Source organism: Bubalus bubalis, chromosome 23 (genome assembly GCF_019923935.1).
Source record: "Bubalus bubalis isolate 160015118507 breed Murrah chromosome 23, NDDB_SH_1, whole genome shotgun sequence".
Lineage (NCBI taxonomy): Eukaryota > Metazoa > Chordata > Mammalia > Artiodactyla > Bovidae > Bubalus > Bubalus bubalis.
In genome coordinates, this window is record NC_059179.1 from 25,000,959 (window position 1) to 25,026,829 (window position 25,871).

Below are 25,871 nucleotides of genomic sequence, written 5' to 3' on the forward strand. Positions count from 1 at the left end.
TTAAAGTCATCACTAGAAAAGAAGGTGAAGAGGCAAATCTTGCTACTGCTCCCAGAGTAAATGGCAGGTAGGTGAGGCAGAAGGTGAGAAGAAGTGTGAACTCTAGGAAAGAGATACTGATCTGGGCTGGAATCAGCCATGACCTGGGAAGTCGAACCTGCCCTTTGCTAGAGCAAAGGAGAAACTGAACAAAATCAAATTGAAAAAGCAGTGGAAAAGCATGTCTTATCGCTGCAATCTGACTGGGTTTTAGATGAAAATGGAGGTCTCTAACTGGGTTTCTGGGGAATATCTGTGGCTGGTATTCAGGTGGAGATGCCGTGACCTCTACACCATGCAGATCACAGGAAGAGGAGTGCTCTTTCTTTCTTAGTCTGGAAGGTGAAAGACAGACTATCCCAGAAAATGGACTTGGAGGGACAATTGAGGAAAATGGGTGAGTTCTCACTGTGAATGATTTTTTATATTAGAAATAAAATCTAAGACCCATAATTTTTAATCTAATCAGTGATGCAAGGAGCAGCCCTGAGCTTCCAAAGATGATAAGAAGTGTGTTTCACCATTTTTAGGAAGCGTGCAATCCTCCTAAACCCACTTTAGCTCTTTCAACTTTCTTTCCTTGCAAATCTCCATCCCATCATCACTAGACCAGTCCTGGACAGATTAAGCCTAATCCTCACCTTGAGGTTTTATCCCTTTGTAGATCTCAGCTTGTCTTAAAGGTCAAAAGAGCAAAGGTCTATTCGAGTTTATGGAGCTCTAAAACCCAAAACCTGTCCAGAACCATCCACAGGAAAACAAAACAACAAAGGACATTTATTTTCCAAAAAGAGTTCATCTCACTCCCAGCTTCTCAGCTTTTCTTGGGTTGTAGCCAAGCTCTGTGATATCTGAAAGATGACTTTTCTCATCTCGCTAAAATGTTCACCCATGAAGTAGGTTTTCTAGGATCTTTAAACATGGAAAAAGATTATACAGCATATTGGAAATTACTCCATTTATTAAGTAAACGTATCAATGACCTGTATATTAGACAAGTATTTGCTTTTTGTGAAAGGCAATGTGTACAAGAAAATTGAGAAAGCAACATATGAGCATCATTTCTCTGGATAGAAAGATGTAAATAATGAAAGTTTTTACAGTAAAGGTAAGCAGTTGCAACAGAGAGTATCTACTTATTTTCCTGTAATTGATCCGTCTTATAGTAGTCATAATAAACCTCAATTTATTGAGTTCCTACTATGTATTAAGAACTTAGTAAAAATTGAATCCTTCCAACAACCATACTGCAGAAGAAACAGGCTCAGAGAGGGTGAGTTTAAGACTACAGTTTTCACATGTACTGCAAAGGCGCCTGCAGTGGGAATATTGGCTGTGATCTCCCTCCAGGCGCCCAGGCTGCGGTAGTTGGGTCTTCCTTCTTGGAGAGGGTGGGGAATCCGCCTGCGCGCTGGGTCGGGTCGCCCAAGGGCTTCTGCGCTCAGGTTTCCTTTCAGCGCCCGGGCAGCGCGGGTCCCTGTGCACACAGCCCAGGGCGGGCTGACGGCTGCCCCAGCCTGGCATTTCTGAGAAAAATAGGGGAGGAGCGACCGACTTCCTGGTTGAACTTTGAACTCCATTGGGAGCTCGGCCTGTGCTGCGCTGCAATGTCCGGCGGAACGGTCAGAAGCCTGGGGAAGGGTGAGGCTGCCCTCCGCGATCTGCAGCGGGGATCTGGGCGACCCTCGGCCGCGGGTCGGGGTGCGGCTGAACCTCCTGGGAAGGCACCCGTCCGGGGAAAGAGGCCGGGGCCGCAGCGCACGGGACCTCTCCACCGCTGGGTCCGGGGAACAGCTGGAGGCTGGGGGTCCCTGCCCCTCTCTGGGTTGTAACTGCGTCCGCTTCTCCCCGCAGGAAGCGCGCCCCCGGGGCCCGTCCCCGAGGGCCTGATCCGTGTCTACAGCATGAGGTTCTGTCCTTACGCCAAGAGGACGCTCCTGGTCCTGAGGGCCAAGGGAATCCGGTGAGGACCAAGGAGGGGGCTGCTCCCCGATTTGGCCATGAACCAGCTGCTGAGGAAGGCCTCAGTGGGAAACTCTGGCAGGACCCCTTTACTGCAAAATAAACTATTTTCAGCCTTTCCGAGATAGAGCAACTTAGGGATCCTATCCCCGAGGTGGGGGCGGGGGGCCAATGCCACAGACTCCACCAGTCTGGGACATTGCCTTTAGATTATCCATTTTATGGATCAGAAAAGCTAGACCTCCAGTAAAGCTCGTGGTGCGCAGAGATCACAGCAATTGTACTCACAAGCAGTAGCTCTTTGAGGTCTGGCAGATCCCTGAGTCGTGCTATATTGCCCTATATCCCAGTCCAGAGTCCCGCCCTTGACTCTGGGTAGAGTGCTGAGTTAATTGTACTGAGCATATTTCTATAGTTTGGGTTATTGGTTGAAGCAAATAAAGTGTCTATGCCTAAAAATTCATGCTTTGGGGAAGCCACACAGCAAGGTTATTGACATAGGCATTTTCCACAAGAAATCTGCAAGTCATTGGCTTTTCTCTGACACTGAAGAGCCACTGGAACCTTCTCCCTTAGAGTGACCTTTGGAATCTGTTGAACAAACATTAGATATATGTGGTGTGGAAGTTTTAAGAGATAGTTTCCATTCCAAAGAAATTTTCTATCTATATGCTTAGAATGTATAAACTACTTTTAGTCTTCTAGGGGGAGAATTAAGCAGGCAATTCCTTTTCCCTAAAAAAGGTAAGATATATTCCAAAGGGTAAAAAAAAAACATTATTTATCAATTAGTCATCACTTCAGTAAGATTTCCATCATATTCTGGGTGAAACTGATTCTGAACACATAGCAAAATATTCAACATTTAGTAACACTTATCAAAACATTGTCTTATCTAAATATCATAATATTTACTGTATTAGTCAGAATCTCTTGTTGCAATTAACAGATATCCAATTCAGTTGGATTGAAAAAAGACATATCTTGTGCTTATACAATTGAAGAATCTAGAGTGTAACTCCAAAACTAGAGTGTAACTCCCACTCTCTACAACTAGAGAAAGCCTTTTCACAGCAACAAAGGCTCAGTGCAACCAAAAATTAAATTAATTTTTTTAAAAAGAAAAATTCAGCATTAAGACACAGCTGGATTTGAGGGCACCAAGTCCTGGGTGAGTGCCCCTCTGGACTTCTAGGTTGAAAACAACCCTATCTTACTGGCACAGTTTTCCAAAGGGAAACGGGATTGATTTACTATAAAAATGTGTGTATAGTGGGTGAAGGGTGGTAACAGCTGCTGGGCAGTGCAGACAACAGAGGTCTACTATGTTCATGGATTAGTTTTTAGTCCCAGGGGACTTTGATTAGAGAGGTAGCTGACTTTACTATGGGGCTTCTCAGGTGGCACTAGTGGTAAAGAAACTGCCTGCCAGTGTAGGAAACTTAGAGATGCGGATTCGATCCCTTAGTCAGGAAGATCCTCTGGAGGAGGGCATGGCAACCCACTCCATATTCTTGCCTGGAGAATCCCTATGGACAGAGAAGCCTGGAGGGCTACAGTCCTTAGGCTTGCAAAGAGTCAGACATGACTGAAGCGACTTAGCATGCATGCACGCTGACTGTACAGCATTATCAGTTCAGTTCAGTCACTCAGTTGTGTCCAACTTTGCGACCCCATGGACTGCAGCATGCTAGGCTTCCCTATCCATTACCAACTCCCAGACCCTACTCAAACTCATGTCCGTTGCATCAGTGATACCATCCAACCATCTCATCCACTGTCGTCCCCTTCTCCTGCCTTGAATTTTTCCCAGTATCAGGGTCTTTCCCAATGAGTCAGTTCTTCGCATCAGGTGGCCAAAGTACTGGAGTTTCAGCTTCACCATCAGTCCTTCCAATGAATATTTAGGACTGATTTCCTTTAGGATTGACTGGTTGGATCATTATAGAATCTACTAAAGCCTGGTTTTCTCTGAAAGGCACATCTTCCAACTTGTTGCAGCAGGTATGTTACCCTGTTGGCTCATCATGCCAGATTACCAAAATGCATATGTGTTCTGAGAACCTTGTTTATTACAAAAACCCAGAATTTACCTTTTCTTTTCATAGTATGAAATTTCAGAAATCTTGATAATTCCTTGGCAGAGAGCCTCATTATTCTTGCAGTGGCTTGTATATGAGTGTACAGTAATCTGTCAGCAGACAAACCCTTTAATACATACACACAAATGCCACTGTTCATTCTGGCTATTCCTTTCTTTCTATGGGAGAGAGGGTAGGATTGTGTATTTAATCCTCAAGCTAAATGATTTTGTAGCTACTCAGGTGGATGGGGATAAAGGAACAAAAGACGTTGGGGTGTATTATTTCTGAGTAACTAATCGGTTCTATTGAACACTTTTCCAGCTTTGACAATGATATGGACCTGAGACCTGACTTTAACAATTATATGAACTTTCCCTTCCTCTTGTTTCCCCTAAATCTTTCAGGCAGGACAGAAATCAGATCTAAAAATGATCAATATAGCTCAGACTTCACCTGTTTCTTCTTTATGGGTTTATTTAGTGTAATTTACTCATATGCCATTTAAAAAAAATCAATGCATGGAAATTTAATCTGAAAGCTTATTTTGTGGATGAATTTTTTGGATTCCTTAATATTCTTGTAAAAATTGATGAACTTTCTATTCAGATTAGCAAAAGAAACTGAATTTTATTAATACCATGTTGATTCTTATGTAGTGAGACCTGAACAAACTCAATTAGTTGGCTCAGATATTTTTAGTCCCAAATGGAATATCTAATTGACAATCTTGAAGAATTTCCACTTATTTATTCAACCAATGTGTGTTGAGTACCTATCCAAAAATGTTTATATATCCTCATACCATTTGAATCTATTTAAAACTTTGCTCATTTACATGTTTGTTTATGAATATGACCAAGACACACAAGCACATCACTGCTTTCATGGAGCTTACATTCTAAGGAGGTGACATAACAAATATGTAATTAAGTTAGCAAAGTAATTTCAGATGCATATCTTATGTTCAATGAAGAAAGTAATTCAAGAGATATAAAAAAGGCCAGTGTGGTCAGATCATAATGACCAACGCAAAAGTCATAGGAAACAGATGTGACAGGTAACCTAGGGCCAGATCACATGGCATAAAAAGGGGTTCAGAGTTTATCCGCATTGCAGTGAGGAGCAATTGTAAATAAGCAGGAGGGTGGCCTCATTCAACTTACCTTTGTATATGGAGAGTGGGGACTGCTCAGGTGGCTCAGTGGTAAAGAATTCACCTGCCAATGTAGGAGATACTGGCTCAATCCCTGTGTCTGGAAGATCCCCTGGAAAAGGAAAAGGTAACCCACTCCAGTATTCTTACCTGGGAAATCCCATGGACAGGTCCATGGCCATGGGGTTGCAAAGATTCTGACACGACTTAGCAGCTGAGTACACAGGCACGAGTAGAGTGACTGACTGTAGGGAGGCCATAGTGGAAGCAGACGGGCCAGTGGGACTACCGTAGAGGTCCAGGTGGCAGATGATGTCTTGGACGAGGTGGCAGTGTTAAAGCTGAGAAGCAGATGAAGCCAGACTGTGATCTGAAGGTCTAGCTGACAGCTCTTGGTGATCCGTGCGATTTGGGGAAGAGGGGGCAGGGGGAAGGAATCAAGGCCACGCTGACTCCAAATTTTGGGGTCTGATCAGCTAAGTGGGTGATGAGACTGTTGACATTTTATTCAGGAATACAAGAAAAATGTTACTGTCTTCACTGTCTTTTATGTGTTTTTCAGGCATGAAGTCATCAACATCAACCTGAAAAATAAGCCTGAGTGGTTTTTCAAGAAGAATCCCTTAGGCCTAGTGCCGGTTCTGGAAACCAGTCTGGGTCAGTTGATCTATGAATCTGCCATCACTTGTGAGTACCTGGATGAAGCATATCCAGGGAAGAAGCTGTTGCCAGGCGACCCCTATGAGAAAGCTTGCCAAAAGATGGTCTTTGAGTCCTTTTCTAAGGTGCATGTTTAAGCAATTTCAGCTCCTATTGAAAATGTCTTTGTTTTTAAAGCTGAATCAGCGCTGTCACTCTAGGTTCAGTGATTTGGAAGGGAAAGAAACAGGATTATGCTCTTGCCAGCTCTGACATGTCCCGTGCACCCTTTCATGATCTGAATCCTTTTTACTTTCCTAACACTTTATATTCTTGTCATGCTGAAATTTTTCCCAGACTTGCTACCTTCTGCTCTAGTCTTTCTAGAAGACTCTTCCCCCTTCTCACTTTGCCTGGTTGTCTCAGGTTCTCTTTTGTGCAGTCTGCACTCCTGTATGAGTGGAACCATAGAGGCTGAGGGCTGACTATACTGTGCCAATTTATATAAGGGGGTTGAGCATTCAGATTTTCCTATCTGGGGGCAGGGTGTCCTGGAACCCAACCCCACCTCCACCCCTACCCTGCCACCCCCAGCAAACACTAAGGAACCACTGTACCTGTCCGGAGACTGCTGTCTTCCAGAAGCTTGTTAGTGCCCAGCTCTGTGTTCCCACATGTGCTAACTTTCCTCTGTGGGGACTGCTGCCTTCTTATATGTAAGTTGTATGCCTGTGTGTTGTATCAGGGCTGTGAGCTTCTGAGGAGGAGGGCCGTGTTTCCATTACTGCTGGCTCACTGCCTAGGCTTGTCACCAGCCCTGCCACTTCTTAGCTGTGTGACTCTAAGCAAGTTACTTATTATTTACCTCTGTACCTCAGCTCATGTATAAAATGAGTATAATAAGGGTTCCTGTGTCACTGAAAAAAAATCAGTTAATATGAAACACCTGAAGTCCGATACATGGTAAATACTCAGTGTTAGCTCTTGTTCTTCTAGCACAGTGTTTATCTATGAGCATCTCCTGTGTGTTGGCAACAGCTCCTTATGGGCTGAGTAATGGCATTCCCGTAGAAGAACTTTCTGTGTTTGAATTAGCATTAGTATTAATTCAATTAGATTAGGTCAAACAATTAGTATTAAAAAAGAAATGACCAACAGCAGACAATGTGAATAACCACATCAGGTTATATCTATATAATGTCTGTATAATTCTGTTAGTTCATTAGGATATATGTCAGCATAATAGGAAACATCTTGTCTCTAGGGAAAGAAATGGTAAAAAAAAAAATATCTAGAAAGTGAGACTTGTAGGGAGAACATATTGTTTAAGAAAACACTGAAAATGGAAAAACCAGTGGAGAAGGAAGAGGGAATTGGCTGGCTTAGCAGAATGAAAGTGAAAGAATGCTAGAGATTTCCACTGTTGAAGATGATAGGGAATATGGTGTTTACAAGAAAGATATTGGAGAATTAAAGAATCATAATACTGAGATTCCTTGTACTGTCTAGAAAGAAAAGGCGCTAACAGCTGGAGACGCCCACCGTTTCTTCCCTGCTCACACCCAGAGAAGAGGTGGGCTTAAGTACCACATGACCCCATCCCCCTGACCACAGCTCAGCAAGCCAGAAATGCCCCCAGCTATACCCCAGACCAATAATTATTTTCCTGAGAACTTGGGAATGAGACACAAACTAAGACAATAAAGGTGTTGAGATTTTGGATCTGTATGTTTATATCACTGGAGACCTAACAAACCAAAGACACACACAAAAAGAATTTTTAGGGAAGCAGAGGTTAAGAACATTGCAAAGGGAATTGACATTTGGCAAATAATATGAAACAGACATTCAAGGAGAAGCAGAGATGAAAGACCATCCAGACCCAGATGGAAATGTAGAAGGAACGGCTGCCTGCAAACCTTCAGTTCCAATGAAGGCAAGCTGTACCAACATGGATAGGCTTTCTGGACATTCTCCTGTACTTTTACAAGGGCTTGTTTACTTACACTGGGACAAGTGGATTTCTGTCTCTTGCAGTGAGACAATACCAAAGACTGAGCATTAAAACACAAACACCTCCACCATAAGCATTAAAGCATCTGCAGCTACACCTGTCAAGTCTTCAGGTTGTCAACCACTTTGAGCTGTCTTCTCATGCTTGTCCCAAGGTAGAGATCAGGAAAATCTCCTTCCCAGCTCTCTTTGCAGCTGGTGCCAAGGCCTGGGACCTAGGCTCTTCCTCTCACATGCACACATGCTAGGGTTCAGTTCAGAAATGAGACATGTGGAGAAGTAGGCATGGGGTGGGGCACCAGTTCTGCTGATGAGAGTGACTGGTGGCAGAGCTCCTGGCTTTCAGGAGCTGGAGTGATTGCAAGATTCAATTCCAGCCTGGCATCACTAACTTTATAGTCCAGCATCTGGCAGGGGCACAAACTGTAGCACTGAGTACTCAGTTCACTGGTGGCAAAGAATGCTTCCCATCAGGTCCATTTCCAGCATGATTTTGGAATGGTCCAGTTCAGTTCCAGACCTGTTTGTTCCGCCTCTCAACAATTCAATGAGCAACAATTCTATCAGTGTCCTTTCAAGGTATGTTTGACTCAAACTCAACAAGATGGCTTCTCCTAATAACTCCTTATAAAATCTTGACTCTTACAGCATCTTAGGCCACAAAAGTGTTTTTAAGATCAGTACCCGACCTCTGTGAGTACAGAAACTAAAGTTTCCAGAACACCCTGACTCGGGGACTATAAGGGTTCTGTGGTGCTTTTATATGAAGGGGCTGATATCGTTAGCTTCACACTGATAAACTAAGAAATTTTTCTCTGTCTAGGTACCATCTTTGATGGTAAGCTTTCTTAGAAAGCAAAATAAGGAAGATTGCTCTGGCCTAGAAGAAGAACTGCATAAAGAATTCAGCAAGCTGGAGGAGGTAATCAACCCCTTCTTGATTTTATGGGAGTAATACATGGTATCCATCTTTTTCTTCTATTCTTTTTTTTAATATTCCCATCTCCAAAATCACTTTAAGGTAATTAGCAATAACACCAAAAAGGAAATTTTAGTTTACAACAGATAGCTATAAGCCGTTGTGTTTAGGATATAAATGAAAACACCTAAAAATGTTTTGTTATGGACTTGCTTTTAGAACATTTTATTGCATTGACATTAAAATATCAAGGAAAAATGTCACCCACATTTCCACAGTTTGTCACCTGTTTTAATTTTTCTATGCTTGTTCTATGTATATTTTTAAACATTCAGATCAGATCAGATCAGTCACTCAGTTGTGTCCGACTCTTTGCGACCCCATGAATTGCAGCACGCCAGGCCTCCCTGTCCATCACCAACTCCTGGAGTTCACTCAGACTCACGTCCATTGAGTCAGTGATGCCATCCAGCCATCTCATCCTCTGTCGTCCCCTTCTCCTCCTGCCCCCAATCCCTCCCAGAATTAGAATCTTTTCCAATGAGTCAACTCTTCGTATGAGGTGGCCAAAGTACTGGAGTTTCAGATTTAGCATCATTCCTTCCAAAGAAATCCCAGGGCTGATCTCCTTCAGAATGGATGGGTTGGATCTCCTTGCAGCCCAAGGGACTCTCAAGAGTCTTCTCCAACACCACAGTTCAAAAGCATCAATTCTTCGGCGCTCAGCCTTTTTCACAGTCCAACTCTCATATCCATACATGACCACAGGAAAAACCATAGCCTTGACTAGACGGACCTTTGTTGGCAAAGTAATGTCTCTGCTTTTGAATATGCTATCTAGGTTGGTCATAACTTTCCTTCCAAGGAGTAAGTGTCTCTTAATTTCATGGCTGCAGTCACCATCTGCAGTGATTTTGGAGCCCAGAAAAATAAAGTCTGACACTGTTTCCACTGTTTCCCCATCTATTTGCCATGAAGTGATGGGACCAGATGCCATGATCTTCGTTTTCTGAATGTTGAGCTTTAAGCCAACTTTTTCACTCTCCTCTTTCACTTTCATCAAGAAGCTTTTTAGTTCCTCTTCACTTTCTGCCGTAAGGTGGTGTCATCTGCATATCTGAGGTTATTGATATTTTTCCCAGCAACCTTGATTCCAGCTTGTGTTTCTTCCAGTCCAGCGTTTCTCATGATGTACTCTACATAGAAGTTAAATAAGCAGGGTGACAGTATACAGCCTTGATGTACTCCTTTTCCTATTTGGAATCAGTCTGTTGTTCCATGTCCAGTTCTAACTGTTGCTTCCTGACCTGCATACAAATTTCTCAAGAGGCAGATCAGGTGGTCTGGTATTCCCATCTCTTTCAGAATTTTCCACTGTTTATTGTGATCCACACAGTCAAAGGCTTTGGCATAGTCAATAAAGCAGAAATAGATGTTTTTCTGGAACTCTCTTGCTTTTTCCATGATCCAGCGGATGTTGGCAATTTGATCTCTGGTTCCTCTGCCTTTTCTAAAACCAGCTTGAACATCAGGAAGTTCACGGTTCACATATTGCTGAAGCCTGGCTTGGAGAATTTTGAGCATTACTTTACTAGCATGTGAGATGAGTGCAATTGTGCGGTAGTTTGAGCATTCTTTGGCATTGCCTTTCTTTGGGATTGGAATGAAAGCTGACCTTTTCCAGTCCTGTGGCCACTGCTGAGTTTTCCAAATTTGCTGGCATGTTGAGTGCAGCACTTTCACAGCATCATCTTTCAGGATTTGGAATAGCTCAACTGGAATTCTATCACCTCCACTAGCTTTGTTCATAGTGATGCTTTCTAAGGCCCACTTGACTTCACATTCCAGGATGTTTGGCTCTAGGTCAGTGATCATAGCATTGTGATTATCTGGGTCATGAAGATCTTTTTTGTACAGTTCTTCTGTGTATTCTTGCCATCTCTTCTTAATATCTTCTGCTTCTGTTAGGTCCATACCATTTCTGTCCTTTATCAAGCCCATCTTTGCATGAAATGTTCCCTTGGTATCTCTAGTTTTCTTGAAGAGATCTCTAGTTTTCTTGAAGAGATCTCTAGTCTTTCCCATTCTGTTGTTTTCCTCTATTTCTTTGCATTGATCGCTGAAGAAGGCTTTCTTATCTCTTCTTGCTATTCTTTGGAACTCTGCATTCAGATGCTTATATCTTTCCTTTTCTCCTTTGCTTTTCACCTCTCTTCTTTTCACAGCTATTTGTAAGGCCTCCCCATACAGCCATTTTGCTTTTTTGCATTTCTTTTCCATGGAGATGGTCTTGATCCCTGTCTCCTGTACAATGTCACGAACCTCATTCCATAGTTCATCAGGCACTCTATCAGATCCTAACCATAATCAGAGCATAAATCATTCGTGTTCTTTTTTCTACTTAATATTATATAATAAACATTCCCCGCCACAAAGAGATGCCATGAATTAGACAGACACTTGGGGAAGCCCAGATATGGTTTACCTGCTTTGCAGAAGAACTGCCATTTGGACCTTTACACGAGAATTCCTCTTCCATTCACACTGAGCGTTAGGTTTTTACTGAGGGAAGACACAGTTCCTGTTTCATATGGAAATGCAGGCTTTTATCAGTAAGTATGAATTTTGCTGTAGATTATTTCAGAAACCCCTTTTTTTTTTCCCATTAAGAAAGTTCTATTACTCTCTCTCTCTCTTTAGTCACTAAGTTGTGTCCAACTCTTGCGACCCCATGGACTGTAGCCTGCCAGGCTCCTCTGTCCATGGGATTCTCCAGGCAAGACTACTCGAGTGGGTTGCCATTTCCTTCTCCAGGGGATCTTCCCAACCCAGGGATCAAACCTGGGTCTCCTGCACTGCAGGCAGATTCTTTACCAACTGAGTCTTGAAGTTTGCTGTTTGTTTTTTTTTTTTTCAAGCCATGAATGAGTGCTCAATTTTATTGAATGCTTTGTCTGTTTCTATTACATCTTTTCAAATGTTCATAAAAAATTTTTCCCTTTAAACTGAAGAGTATAGTATAACTAACAGATTTTTCTGGTGTTGAACTATGCTAGCATTACTGGGATAAAACCTAATTGTTTTAAATGGTTTTCATATATATTCTAAAATTAGTTAATATTTAAAGAATATTTGCGTATTTGTTTATATAGTAGATTACTTTGTTCTAATAGTATCTTTATTTGGTTTTATATATCAAGGATATTCTCACCTCATAAAATGAGTTGTTACTTTCTCTGGATGTCTAAGCTCTGAAACCATTTGATATGTTTTGGCTATTTCTGTAAAATATTTGAGTCTGGTGTCTTTTATGTGGGTAGAGTTCAATTTTTAATGGTAATTAATTTGGGGGGGTGTTGTATTTTTTCTTAAATCAATTTTGGTAATTTCTATTTTTACTGAAAATTGTCCATTTCATCTAAGTTTTCGTATATATGGACATGAAGATGATCATGTTTCCTGATTTCAAAAAATCTCTGTGTACAACTATAGTTGGCCCTGAACAATATGGAGGCTGAGGGTGCTGACCCTTTGAGCAGTAGAAAATCCATACACTTCCTGCTAAATTTGGGGTTAGTTGGGAGGCATATAAGTTTCTTCCCATCTGTGCTTATAGACTCCCAGTTAAGGACGAATACATTTCCATGTTTCAGGCTGCTGAGAGGTTATTTCCTTCTGACTGAAGCTATAATACTTACTTTATTATGCACAATATAATTACCAGTCACTACAGTTTTAAGGACAGCTCCAAACAATATTGATTCATTGTACCATTCTGAGTAATAATTCAAGGTACTCTGCTGAACAGTATGGGAGGTAGAAAGTGAGAGGCAGTTCATACTATGCAGATGGTTAATTTTGTGGTAGACCAAAAACATACTCAGGTAGGTATAAACAACCTATTTACAATGCAGAATATTATAAGGGCCCTGAAAAAAACTATATCTTATAAATGGCAAAATGGTTTGGTGTTAAATAGCTAGATAATAATCTCAGTTCTTATCTTTGTAAAACCATAATAACAATTCACCTTCTTAAATTTCAGGCATACACTTTTGTGCTTTGTTTTCAAAGAATTTTACTTGGCATCTGTTTAATAATTAATCTAGTTATTTCCAATATATTTTAAGTAAACTTTTCTACTGAAGTATTATATGCAGAGATTTACCCAAAGCGTAAGAGTATAGCTTGATGAATTTACAAAGTAAACACAACCATGAAACTGGCACCCGTATCAAGAAAGAGAATATTAGTTTTGAATGATTTTTGTACTTCATACAAATGGAATCATAATATTCACTCTTTGGGGTCTGACGTCTTTCATATAATATCAAGTTTCTGAAGTTCATCTATATTGTATGTAGTTAGTTCATTCCTATACTTTGTATAGTGTTCCAATGTATGCTGCTGCTGCTGCTGCTGCTAAGTCGCTTCAGTCATGTCCAACTCTGTGCAACCCCATAGACAGCCTCCTCTGTCCCTGGGATTCTCCAGGCAATGTATGACTACTGCACAATTTATTCATTTTAGTCCTAATGGACAGTAAACATTTCCACTTTGGGGTTATAAAATAGTGCTGTGATGAACATTCTTATACCTATGTTTTAGTGACTATATGTTCACATTTTCAAAAAGTAGAATAACTGGGTTATAGAGTATGCATGCACTAAGCTTTAGTAGACAATGTTAAAAAAATGGCTAAACCAATTTATACTCCTGTCAGCAGTAGGTCCACAGAGTTACTAATTTCATCTTGTTCCTTTTAGCCATTCTGATGGATGTGAAGTGGTATGACATTTTCATTTTAATTTGCATTTCCTGAATGACTCATGTAGCTGAGCACTTTTTCAAATGATTATTGGCCATTTGGAACTTCTCATTTGTGAAATTCAAGTCTTGCCCAAATTTCCGATGAATTGTTTGCCTCTTTCTTATTGATTCCCAGGAGTTCTTTCTATATTCTGAATACCAGTCCTTTGTTGGGTACGTGTATTGCAAAGTTCTTGTATTCTGTGGCTTGTTTTACTTTTTTCCCCTTTCCAGTAAAATAGACTGTTTTGCATTATCCCAAACCAAGAGATTCTAAAGCTTAAACTAATCAGACAAACCCCAACTTGATGATGTCAGGGCAAAAGTTGCTACTGTCACTTACTTGACTTGCCTTACCAGATGCAGAAATAAGAAGTATTCTTATGCTGTTTAATGTTCAGGTTCTGACTAATAAGAAGACAACCTTCTTTGGTGGCAATTCTCTTTCTATGATTGATTACCTCATCTGGCCCTGGTTTGAATGGCTAGAAGCCTTGGAGTTAAATGAGTAAGACATTTGAATATTTTTTTGCATAATTTAAGATAATGATAACTGGAATTGTATATACTAACCTTTTTATGGACAAAATTAATGTATCTCATCAAGTAGATTAATGGGAGCAGCCAAAAGAAGGATACTTTGACTTTCCAGGGCATGTCCTATACCTATACTCACGATTTTCTCCCATCTCTGGGGGTGGGCAAGGGTGGGGAGTTCTGTGACAGGTAGTAAAATATTTGAAAAATGATTTACTCCTTCCCTCTTGGTTAAAAATCCATAAGGATATACATTTTCATAACTATGTCAGGCAGGATTGTGTGACTAATGCCACCTCCCATTTACCAGCAAGAGTCCCACACTGTTATCCAAACTCCATGTTTTGAAGTTTAGCAGCCACCTTAGCGTACTCCTACTTCCTAGAGCTTACAGTTACCATTAGTCACAATCTGACCAGAGAGTAATGAATATGTAATGTTCTTGGTCGTCTTTCACTTTCTCATTTAAAAAAAATATCAGTCTCTCAGTTTGGACAAGTTCTTAGGTTAACTGAGCAATTCACTTCACTCTAGTTTTAGATTCCTCTTCCACAAAACAAGGACCTCTGCAATATCTTCCAAATCTCATATTTTATGGTTATGCATATCTTAAAGAAATATTTCTAAAGGACTACTTGAAAAGATTAGAGGAAAACAATATGAAACTGGCAAGTTACAGGAGCATTTGCAATGCCTTCCTACTTAGCCTTGTTCATCCCTCCATTCTTTCCATCTCCTGCAGGTATGTAGAGCACACTCCAAATCTAAAGCTCTGGATGGCATCCATGAAGAATGATCCCATAGTATCATCCCTCCCCACCGATGTGAAGACCCTTCAAGGTTTCTTCAACCTCTACTTGCAGAACAGCCCCGAGGCCTGTGACTATGGTCTCTGATGGAGACAAGAGTCAGCAATGAAGACATAGCTGATACTTTGCTTCACTAATATGAATAATACCATGCTTTTATTTTACCAAGTGTTCTCATGTCTTATTGGATCACCTTCTCTGATTTGACATCAAATCTGGCTATACTGTGGGCTTTCCTTAAGACCCTCCTGCAGAAATATAAACATATTTCCTGTCTCAGAATGCTCAAATGACTCTAAGGGCTATCACAGTCCATGCTGATAGACTGGATGATAAACTGCAGTGCACTTATTCTTAGGGCTGATCATGAGCTGGCCTCAGACTGTTCCTGTGCTTGCCTCTCATAGCTGATCTCTTGTTCACATCATTATGATTGCTTAATTAGATCTTCAAATTTTTCTGACCTCATGGCTTCTGCATATGCCTTTCCTCTACTTGGAATCCTCTTCCTTTTCCTCATCACAAAGTTCATCCTTTAAGTATTGCTATGAATTGAATTTTGTCCCTCAAAATTTGTAGATTGATGTCCTCACTCTCAGTATCTCAGAATGTGACTGTATTTGGAAGTAGGGTCTTTATGAAATGAAATGAAGTAATTTAATGTGGACCTACTCCAGTATGATTAGTATCCTTATAAAAAGGGAAATTAAGAGACAGATACACACAGAAGGAGAACACCATGTGCACACGAGGACAGTTATTCACAATCAGGAACAGATTCTCCGTCATAGCTCAGCAGGAATCAACCCTGCTGACACTTGATCTCATACTTCTGGCCTCCAGAACTGAGACAATAAATTTCTGTGTTTAAGCCACTCAGTTTGTGGTACTTTGTTAAGGCAACCCTAGCAAACTAATACAGCCATCAAAAGGTGAGTAGGTAAATAAACTGTGATATTTATCCATACCATGGAATAGAAAGGAATCAACAAGTAAAACACAGCAGCATGGGAGAATTAGAAAATAACTGTGCTGCATGGAAGACCCCAAAATAGAGTATATAATGTATGTTTAATTCTTAAAAATGCAAACTAACCCAGAATGTGAATAAGCACATCAGTGATTCCCTGGGAGTGAGGGGCAGGGCTTAGTGGTGTACGGGTATGTGTGGTGAGAGCCAATAAGGAAGAACCTGATGGAGCACGGAAAAACTTCTGGAGATGATGGATATATTCATTATCTCGATTATAGTGATGCTTTTATGGGTAAGTCAAAAGTTATCAAGTTGTTTATATACATATAAAGTTGTTTGTATATATATATATTCATGCAGTGAATTATGCATCAATTATATCTCAGTAAAGGGCTGGAAGAAGCACAAGCTGGAATCAAGATTGCCGGGAGAAATATAAATAACCTTAGATATGCAGATGACACCACTCTTATGGCAGAAAGGGGAGAGGAACTAAAGAGCCTGTTGATGAAAGTGAAAGAGAAGAGTGAAAAAGTTGGCTTAAAGCTCAACATTCAGAAAACGAAGATCATGGCATCTGGTTCCATCACTTCATGGGAAATAGATGGGGAAACAGTGGAAACAGTGTCAGACTTTATTTTTCTGGGCTCCAAAATCACTGCAGATGGTGATTGGAGCCATGAAATTAAAAGACGCTTACTCCTTGGAAGGAAAGTTATGACCAACCTAGATAGCATATTCAAAAGCAGAGACGTTACTTTGCCAACAAAGGTCCGTCTAGTCAAGGCTATGGTTTTTCCTGTGGTCATGTATGGATGTGAGAGCTGGACTGTGAAGAAAGCTGAGCGCCGAAGAATTGATGCTTTTGAACTGTGGTGTTGGAGAAGACTCTTGAGAGTCCCTTGGGCTGCAAGGAGATCCACCAGTCCATTCTAAAGGAGATCAGTCCTGGGTGTTCATTGGAAGGACTGATGCTAAAGCTGAAACTCCAGTACTTTGGCCACCTCATGCAAAGTGCACCTCATACACTCATGGGAAAAGACTCTGATGCTGGGAGGGATTGGGGGCAGGAGGAGAAGGGGATGACAGAGGATGAGATGGCTACATGGCATCACCAACTCGATGGACATGAGTTTGAGTAAACTCCATGAGTTGGTGATGGACAGGGAGGCCTGGCGTGCTGCCATTCACCAGATCGCAAAGAGTCGGACACGAGTGAGCGACTGAACTGAACTGTACTGAACTGAAAGTTGTTGTGTTTTTTTTTTTTGACCGATTGAGGGATCATAGTTGCGCAACAGGGATCAAACCTGTATCCACTACAGTGGGAACATGGAGTCTTAACAACTAGACCACCAGTAAACAGTAAAATTTTTCTGCACAAACAGTAAAGAAATTCTGCATAAACTAAATGTTATTCTATAAATCAAGATTGTTACATATTTCCATGAAAAATGCTGGTATGTAAGTATTCACAATCATTCTTGGATTGAGAATATTAAATATTTCCCCTCAATAAGACAAATTCCCCCCAAAGGAGTTTATATTATGGATAGAACAGTGAATGCATCTTCAAAGGTGACCACATGAAGTGATCCAGCAAAGACCAGACGTGTGTCTTATTCACAAGTTATTTCCTATACAGCTGGGAAATGCGGTATAATGTTCCACTCTCTGAACATTTAATTGTTCTAATGTCCCTAAAAACAGTTACTTCAAACTGAGCTCTAATATGAAGACTATCTTAATTTCAGCATTAGTGGAAATAATGAAAATAATTCATAGATACCCTTTTAGGAAAAGATGAAACTTTATGTACTTATTCATGTATTCTTTACTTGACAAAGGAAATATTATAACACACTGATAAGAAGAGAAAGACAGTAATTAATCTGTTAGCTTTTGCCCTGCCAATTTGCTGCCTGAAAGTACTGATTATATGAAGCCTTATGATTAGGACTTTTATTCCTTCCATTTTTCCTTGTTCCAATTTCTCATGTAGACGTGCTTTGATTAAAATCCAGAAGGATAAATTAAAATTTGACCCAATGAAAGGAATTCTGCAGGAGGCTGCAACTTACCAGAGGGCCAGTTCAAATTCTGGGAGGGAGGAGTAACTAGGCAGGTAGGTGCCACAGTAACTGAAGAAAAGTATAGTCCAGGAGAACATTGCCTATAATATAAAATACAATGCAAGGATTTAATCATTATGTTCAGGTTAACTATAGCCTTATAGTTTAATTTCTTTTATTTAATAATTTTCACATGATTCAAACATATTTGCCTTGTGCAATGTCTAGGCTGGTTTCTTACACTATTAACAGAAAGCTATGAGCAAAGTTAAGATCTGTGTTTAAAAGATTTTTGAGTCAACTAAGGCCATGAGGTCACTGTCTCATGACTTCAGTGCAGAATTAAGCACACTGCACTATGTACGTCCTTGTATGCCTTGAAATGGCCCAAGAACCATAAAATATTCCATAAATATATGAAACACGGTAATTAGAGAAGTTATTCAACAACTTGAAATACACTGGGCAGTTGCAATAATTCTAGCTTAATTGGATGTCTCTGTCCCTTAGGCCATATCTGGCCCTTAGCTTAATATCTTCCAGTCCTTAGAACAACTATAAAAAGTTATTTTCTCGTTTGTACCTACAGTTGAACAAATGAAACTTGACTTTAAAGTCTTAGCAACAATGTGTTTAAAATCTACACAGTGAGGATGCTAATGCAGGGAGGTGTCTGCTTCTGCTTCCTTGTGTGTGAGGCTTTGGTTTCCCCTCCTTTAGCTGCTGTTCTTCACTGTGGTTCCATAGACACAACTTTTGCCTTCTCCTATGTCTGTCTTTACATTCAATTCTCTATTGCTCATTCTGCATTTTAACGGCCCTGTTCTCTGCATTTTTACACTTTTCACTTTAACTGAACGTACTATTCCACTAAACTTTATCATTTATTGGGTTTATGTAGCATAGTCTGATCAATAAAAACAGCTTGTATTTTCTGAGCATCCAATGCAAAAATAAATATAATTTCTTGTTGGACAGAGGCTTTAATGGAATAATTTTCTATCCTTACTAGACAGACACTTCCTCCCGTAATTGAAGATTATTAATTTTATATTTTCTTTACATTTATTTTACAAAACACAAGACTTTTGAAGAAAACACACACACACACACACACACACACACACACTAGCCATCCAGAGAAGAAAAACAAATGCTCCTTATTTATACTACAAAATCTGATAAATTTGTTTTTGTTTTCTTGTGTTTTTACTTACAAAAATACATTTTTTTTGTTAAATATAACTTTGCTTTTTATAGCTATAATAATCATGGACTAAATAAATAACCTACATAATAATTCATTTTAGAAATGGAACTTGGATCATATATTCCATGACTTCTATTGAGTTTTTTTTTTTTGCTTGTTTACCTTGAGCATTTTATCATTAATAATTATTCAAAAATGTGAATTTTAACATTCGCATAGTACCTCTTTATGGGATCTTAAACTTATTTAACCACACACAGATTACTGGAAATTTAGGTTGCTTCCAATCTTCTGCTATTATGACAGTGCTTTTAATTCGTTTGCACACAAATGTGTGGCCCTATTTCTGATTATTTCCTTTAAACTGAATAGTTCTTGAAGTGGATATAGAGTAGATATTTATTTCTCGGGAAGCCTGTATGAATTCATACGCCCACCATTAGGAAAGGAGCGCTCCCAGTTTCACTGCACCCTGTGCTAGCAAATATGAACTTAAAAGAATTGTGACTTTGATAAGTAGAAAAACCTCACCTTTGTTTAAATGACACTTTATAAAATGAATATTCAAATGAAACATTTTTTATGTTTTTGGTCATTAGTAGTTTTGTGGTTTGGGTGAGTTCCTTATCCATTGTTCTAATGAGGTATCTTTTTTATTATTTCATAAATGGTCTGAAAATATTTTGCCTTATTTGTCCCAAATACTTTCTTCAGTTTATTATTTGCCTTTTAACTTTTCATGGTATTTTCAATATTCATAGGTGTAAAATTTGTATATAATGAAATATGTCAATCTTTCTATTTCCACTTTTTTCCTTTGTGCAAAAAGTCCTTCTTCAACCTTAAATTATTTCAATTTTCTACCACAGTTTCATCCATTTTTCAATAGGTTTGTTGTTTATATTCTCTCTTGCTTTTGTTTGATTTATGTTTTGATACACAGTATAACATAAGGATTTAACTTGATACTTTTGTTCTAATATTTTTCTTAACACCATTGTTTAATAATTCATATCATCTACTGTGTATGGGTATCATTCTGGGAGTGTCTTCTTCATATACTTAGCTTCATGTATTCCAGAGCCTGTCCTCACTCTTCAATTCTTTCACTGATTAAGTGACTCCTGAACCAATCCCACACCCTATATGATGACGGCACCATAATGCTAAGGAGGGCCCTCTACCTTGTCATATTCTCTTTCAAATTATCCCCATTCTCTACTTTCTGTTCTTCTAGATGAACCTTGAAATCATTCATTTAAGTATTCCTGGTCTCTAAAACATTTGATAAAATTATGAATTTCTTTCTGTAAAGAATATCAGAACTACATGTATGATAACCAGACTTTCCATGCAGGAGTATGTCTCTATATGTTTAAATATTATGTCAGTGATTCTTGTAATTTTCTTCATTAGAGTCACTCCTAAGTATTCAAATCTTCTAATTGCAAGGATATTTATTTTGAAACCAGCATCTTACTGAGCATTCTTTTATCAGTCCTAGAAGATTATTGTATTATCCATTATCTCTTTTCTCCTAGCTATAAGTTTTATATGTTCATATTTTGTTGCATTGACTAGAACTTCCAAGTTGATATTAAATAACAGTAGTAACATTGTGTATCCTTGATGATTTAATCCTAATTTTATCATGGATTCCTTTAGCATTTAATGATTCAACATGAATGTTGGCTACTAGTTTGAATTAACTATCAATTCCTTTGATAAGACTATACCAAGTAACCAAACTGGGAGTATTTTAAAGATGAAGAGTAGATACAGTCCATATAGAAGCATATCTCAGAGATATTAGAGGTTTGGCTCCAGACCACAGGAATAAAGTAAATATTGCTATAAAGTAAATCACACAAATTTTTTGGTTTCCCAATACATATAAAAGTTATGTCTACACTATAATATAGTTTAAATGTGTTAATAATATTATGTTTAAAGAAATCATTTATACAACCTAATTAAAAAAATACTTTATCTCTAAAAATAATAACCATCAGCTGAGCCTTTAGAGTCATAAGCTTTTGGCTGATGGAGGGTCTTGCCTTCTTGTTCATGGCTGTTGACTGGGGTTGGTGACTGCTAACGCTTGGGGTGGCTGTGGCAATTTATTAAAACAGGACCACAATGAAGTTTGCTTGATTTACTCACCCATTCATGAATGATTTCTCTGTAGCATGCAATTCTGTTTGTCAGCATTTAGCAACAATAAAACCTCTTTCAAAACTGGAGTCAATCCTTTTAAACCCTGTCACTGCTTTGTCAACTAAGCTTATATAATGTTCTAAACCTTGTGTTACCATTTCAACAATTGTTATAGCGTTCTTTCCAGGAGTAGTTTCCTTCTCAAGAAAGCACTTCCTATGCTCAGCAATTAAAAAACAACTCTGCATCCATTCAAGTTTTATCATGAGATTGCAGCAATTCAGTCACATCTTCAGGCTAAACTTCTAGTTTTAGTTCTCTTGCTATTTCCACTACGTGTACTGTAACTTTCTCCACTAAATCTGGAACCCCTCAAAGTCATCCATCAAGGTTAGAATCAACTTCTTCCAAACCCCTGTTAATACTGATATTTTGACCTCTTCCAGTGAGTAATGAATGTTCTCAATGACATCTAGAGCAGTGAACCCTTTCCAGAGATTTCCAATCTACTTTACCCAGATCTAGTAGAAGAGTCACTACTTATGGCAGCTATTGTCTCACAACACACACGTCCTAAATTATAAGACTTTAAAATTGAAATTACTCTTTGATCTATGGGCTGCAGAAAGGATGTTGTGTTAGGACATGAAAACAGCATCAATCCCATTGTACATCTCCATCAGAGCTCTTGAGTGACCAGGTGCATTGTCAATGAGTAGTATTTTGCAAGGAATCTTCTTTTCTGAGCAGTAGGTTTCAATAGTGAGCTTTAAATACTCAGTAAACTATGCTGTCAACAGATGTGTTGTCATCCAGGCTATGTCGTTCCATGTATAGAGCACAGGTGGAGATGTATTATAATTATAAAGGCCCCTGAACTTTCAGAATGTTAAATGAGCACTGACTTCAACTTCAAGTCATGAGCTGCATTAGCCTCTAACAAGAGAGTCAGTCTGTCCTTTGAAGCTTTGAAGCCAGGAATTGACTTTTCCTATCTAGCTAGGAAAGTCCTAGATGACGTCTTCTTCCAATATAAGGCTGTTTTGTTTACACCTAAAATCTTTTTAGTGTAGCCACTTAGTTAGATCTTATCGATAACTTGCTGCAGCTTCTATATCAGCACTTCTTGTTTCACCTTGTACTTTTATGTTATGGAGATAGCATCTTTCTTTGAACCTCTTGAGCCAACCTCTGGTAACTTCAAACTTCTCTTTTGCAACTTCCTCACCTCTCTCAGCCTTCACAGAATTAAAGACAGTTAGGGACTTGCTCTGTATCGGGTTTTGGCTTAAGAGAATGTTAAGGCTGGTCTGATCTTCTATCCAGAAGAAATATAAAGTTTCTTTATATTAGCAATGTAGGCTTCTCTGGTGGCTCAGATGGTAAAGAGTCTGCCTGCAAAGTGGGAGACCCTGGTTTGATCCTTGGGTCAGGAAGTTCTGCTGGAGAAGGAAATGGCAACCCACTCAAGTATTCTTTCCTGGAGAATCGCATGGATGGAGGAGCCTGGAAGACTCCTGGGGTCGCAAAGAGTTGGACACGACTGAGCGACTTCACTTACTTACTTATATCAGTAATGACACCTTTTCACTTTTGTATCATTTGTGTGTCCACTGGAGTAACACTTTGAATTTCTTTCAAGAATTTTTCTTTTGCATTCATTCCTGCCTAACTATTTGGTATAAGAGGCCTAGCTTCCAGTCTGTCTCAGCTTTTGACATGCCTTCCTCACTAAGCTTAATTACTTCTAGCTTTTGATTTAAAGTGAGACACATGCAACACTTCCTTTCACCTGAACACTTAGAGGCCACTGTCAGGTTATTAATGGGCCTAATTTCAATAATGTTGGGTCCCAAGGAATAGGGAGACATGAAGAAAGAGAGACAGGATAATGGCTGTTTGATGGAACAGTCAGAACATACAAAAAAATTTAGAAATTAAGTTTGCCCTCTTATATGAGTATAGTTCATTGCCTCCCAAAATGAATACAATGGTAACATCGAATATCAGTCATCACCATAACAAATATAATAATAAAAAGTTTGAAATATTATAAGAATTACCAAATGGGACAGAGTCACGAATTGAGCAAATGGTGCCAATAGATTTGTTCAGTGCAGGGTTGCCACAAAAAAATTAAAAATGCAATATTTGCAAACAATAAAACAAGGTCTGCCTGTAGACATACCTTGTATTGCTGCAGGGAGGAAGCCAATTCTGACTCCATGTTGGAAAGTGTCTCTTTGACTTGCTTTTTCATTGCTTTTATTATTATAATCATACTTAATGGCGTGCCTGGACGACCCTGCTCCTCTGCTTGACTGTAAACTAAAGTGCCTTGGTTCAGCTCATGGAGAGAAAGTTTGTCCTTTTCTACCTGTGAAAGGAGAGATTAACACACCCCTTCCAAAGGCAGGCCATTCCCTTGGAGATGTTTTGCAAGACTGAACTCCCTTTCAACTTTACTTCCCCACTGCATCACCCTCTGTATTCTGCCTTTTGACTTTAGTTCCTCATTGCTTCTTTCTCTCTGATCTATAAAAGAACCTGGCATCCAGACCCCAATAAGATGGTTATTGTGAGGCTCTAGCCTGCTATATGGCACCCCACTCCAGTACTCTTGCCTGGAAAATCCCATGGATGGAGGAGCCTGGTAGGCTGCAGTCCATGGGGTCTCGAAGAGTTGGACACGACTGAGCAACTTCACTTTCACTTTTCACTTTCATGCATTGGAGAAGGAAATGGCAACCCACTCCAGTGTTCTTGCCTGGAGAATTCCAGGGACAGGGAGCCTGGTGGGCTGCCGTCTATGGGGTCGCACAGAGTCGGACACGACTGAAGCGACTTAGCAACAGCAGCAGCAGCAGCCTGCCATATTCTCTGTCAGCTGGCTTTCTGATTAAAGTCTCTTCCTCCCCGCAGCACAACTAAGTGACTGCACAACAACACTGATTAACATATTGTATAAGTGACATATCATACATGTCATTTATATGTGTTAACATATATGTTAATTATACATAATACATAAGGTTATATGTTATATATATAATTTCAATTTTCTCAGCACAGTCTTGACAGTAGATACCATTATCTTTATCAGAGAAAAGGAAATTGAGGCTCAGAGACTTATCTTTAGAAGTTATACACATCTCTTCAGCCAGATTTCAATAAATCATCAGGAAAGAAAAAAAAAACTGTTCTAAAAAAGAGTTTTAAACAGCAGTTAGTGCTCTAGTAGTGTTCTAGTCCAGTGCTTCTCAAGTTTAAAGTGCATATGAATCAACTGGGGAAATATTGTTAAAATGCAGATTCTGATGCATAGGTCTGTGATGGGAGCAGAGTTTCGGCCATCCTAGGTGATGCAATGTTGACTGTAAGCAGACCACACTTTGAGTAGCAAGGCTCTAGCCTACTTAATTAAATCCTATGTGATCAGCCTGATTTGGTCCTTAAAAATGCTTATTACAAAACAAAAACAAAAACAAAAACCCAACCAGTCAAAAACCCCCCAAAACCCTACATTTATAAGAACTAGATTTGGTCACATCTTTAATACAATCCTTTGGTCATGGTAAAGGAAGAGTTTTGCAAGATACCTTTTAATTTGATCTTTCTGGTCATTTCAGAGGAAGTTGTATATGTAGATGAGGGAACAGAGCTGCTGGTCAGAAAAAGCCACAACTTCATAAGGAACACTAGTTGCCAGGATGCCCACAATTCCATTCATACACTGGAGTACAGTCTTTTTCTTGATTCCAATATTAGTAAGTACTATGAAATTCCCACAAGGGTGGCAAATGGTGCTGTTCTTGACAAAATGAACATTCTTCTCGGGGAGTACTTGCACCTACCTAGGAAAAGATACAATCGCCATGAATAAAATACATTTTAAATACTTTTTCATTTTTTTTTTTTAATAATGCAAGTGTCAGGCGAGTGTATGCTCCTCGGTTAGTCACAACAAAGATTTGCAGTGACGGACATTAAAGCCCTCAGCGGGTCACAGCTCTCGGGTCTTGGACAGACAGTGTTATAGCTCTTAGACAAATCAGTGTTACAGCTCTATTTTATTTAGAAGTTAGCAGGAGAATCCATCCTCAAAGCGTGAGGGCATGCCAACCCAAAGACAAGAGAGTGCAGGAGTGTGCCAGTGCTGCGGTGGTGGTGGTGGGGGGTGGGGGAGGGCGGGTGGAGAAAGAGAGAGAGAGAAAGATGAAGAGCATACCCACGCTGAGGGGAGAGAGGGAGAGAGGGAGAGAGGGAGAGAGAGAGAGGGAGAGGGAGAGAAAGCGCTTTGGCTCCTCCTTTTATATATTTTTCCTCCCCCTGGGCCTGCCCTATGCAAATTGGGCTTAGCCAGGAGTGCCGTTTGTTCTACCTAAGGTCTTCACTCCGGTCCTCGTACCTTCCTTTGTTCTATTTTCACAGGTTTTTCCCTTCCTCGTCTTTTAGCCACCGCCATTTTGGACTCCTTTTCCCTATTCTAACTGCC

The 25,871-nt window shown here is 39.7% G+C and overlaps 1 protein-coding gene and 1 long non-coding RNA gene across 3 annotated transcripts; one reads left to right on the forward strand and one right to left on the reverse strand.

The window, feature by feature from the left end:
* Nucleotides 1–1,478: 1,478 nt before the first annotated feature.
* On the forward strand, nucleotides 1,479–15,128 carry LOC102412117 (glutathione S-transferase omega-1). Of its 2 annotated transcripts, none has more exons than XM_006050093.3 (6): nucleotides 1,479–1,661; nucleotides 1,894–2,002; nucleotides 5,801–6,023; nucleotides 8,714–8,812; nucleotides 14,020–14,126; nucleotides 14,898–15,128. In XM_006050093.3, exons 2-6 carry the CDS (start codon nucleotides 1,944–1,946, stop codon nucleotides 15,049–15,051), a joined length of 642 nt encoding a protein of 213 aa, XP_006050155.1. In that variant the 5' UTR covers nucleotides 1,479–1,661; nucleotides 1,894–1,943; the 3' UTR covers nucleotides 15,052–15,128. The 2 variants fall into 2 exon arrangements, with proteins under 2 accessions (XP_006050155.1, XP_006050153.2); XM_006050091.3 differs by having other exon boundaries at nucleotides 1,480–1,680.
* On the reverse strand, nucleotides 11,048–25,234 carry LOC123331436. The gene is made up of 3 exons (XR_006548079.2): nucleotides 24,976–25,234; nucleotides 18,019–18,110; nucleotides 11,048–11,390 (listed from the first exon to the last, which is right to left on the reverse strand). It is a non-coding gene; the product is annotated as an uncharacterized LOC123331436 (long non-coding RNA).
* Between the last annotated feature and the right edge of the window lie 637 nt (nucleotides 25,235–25,871).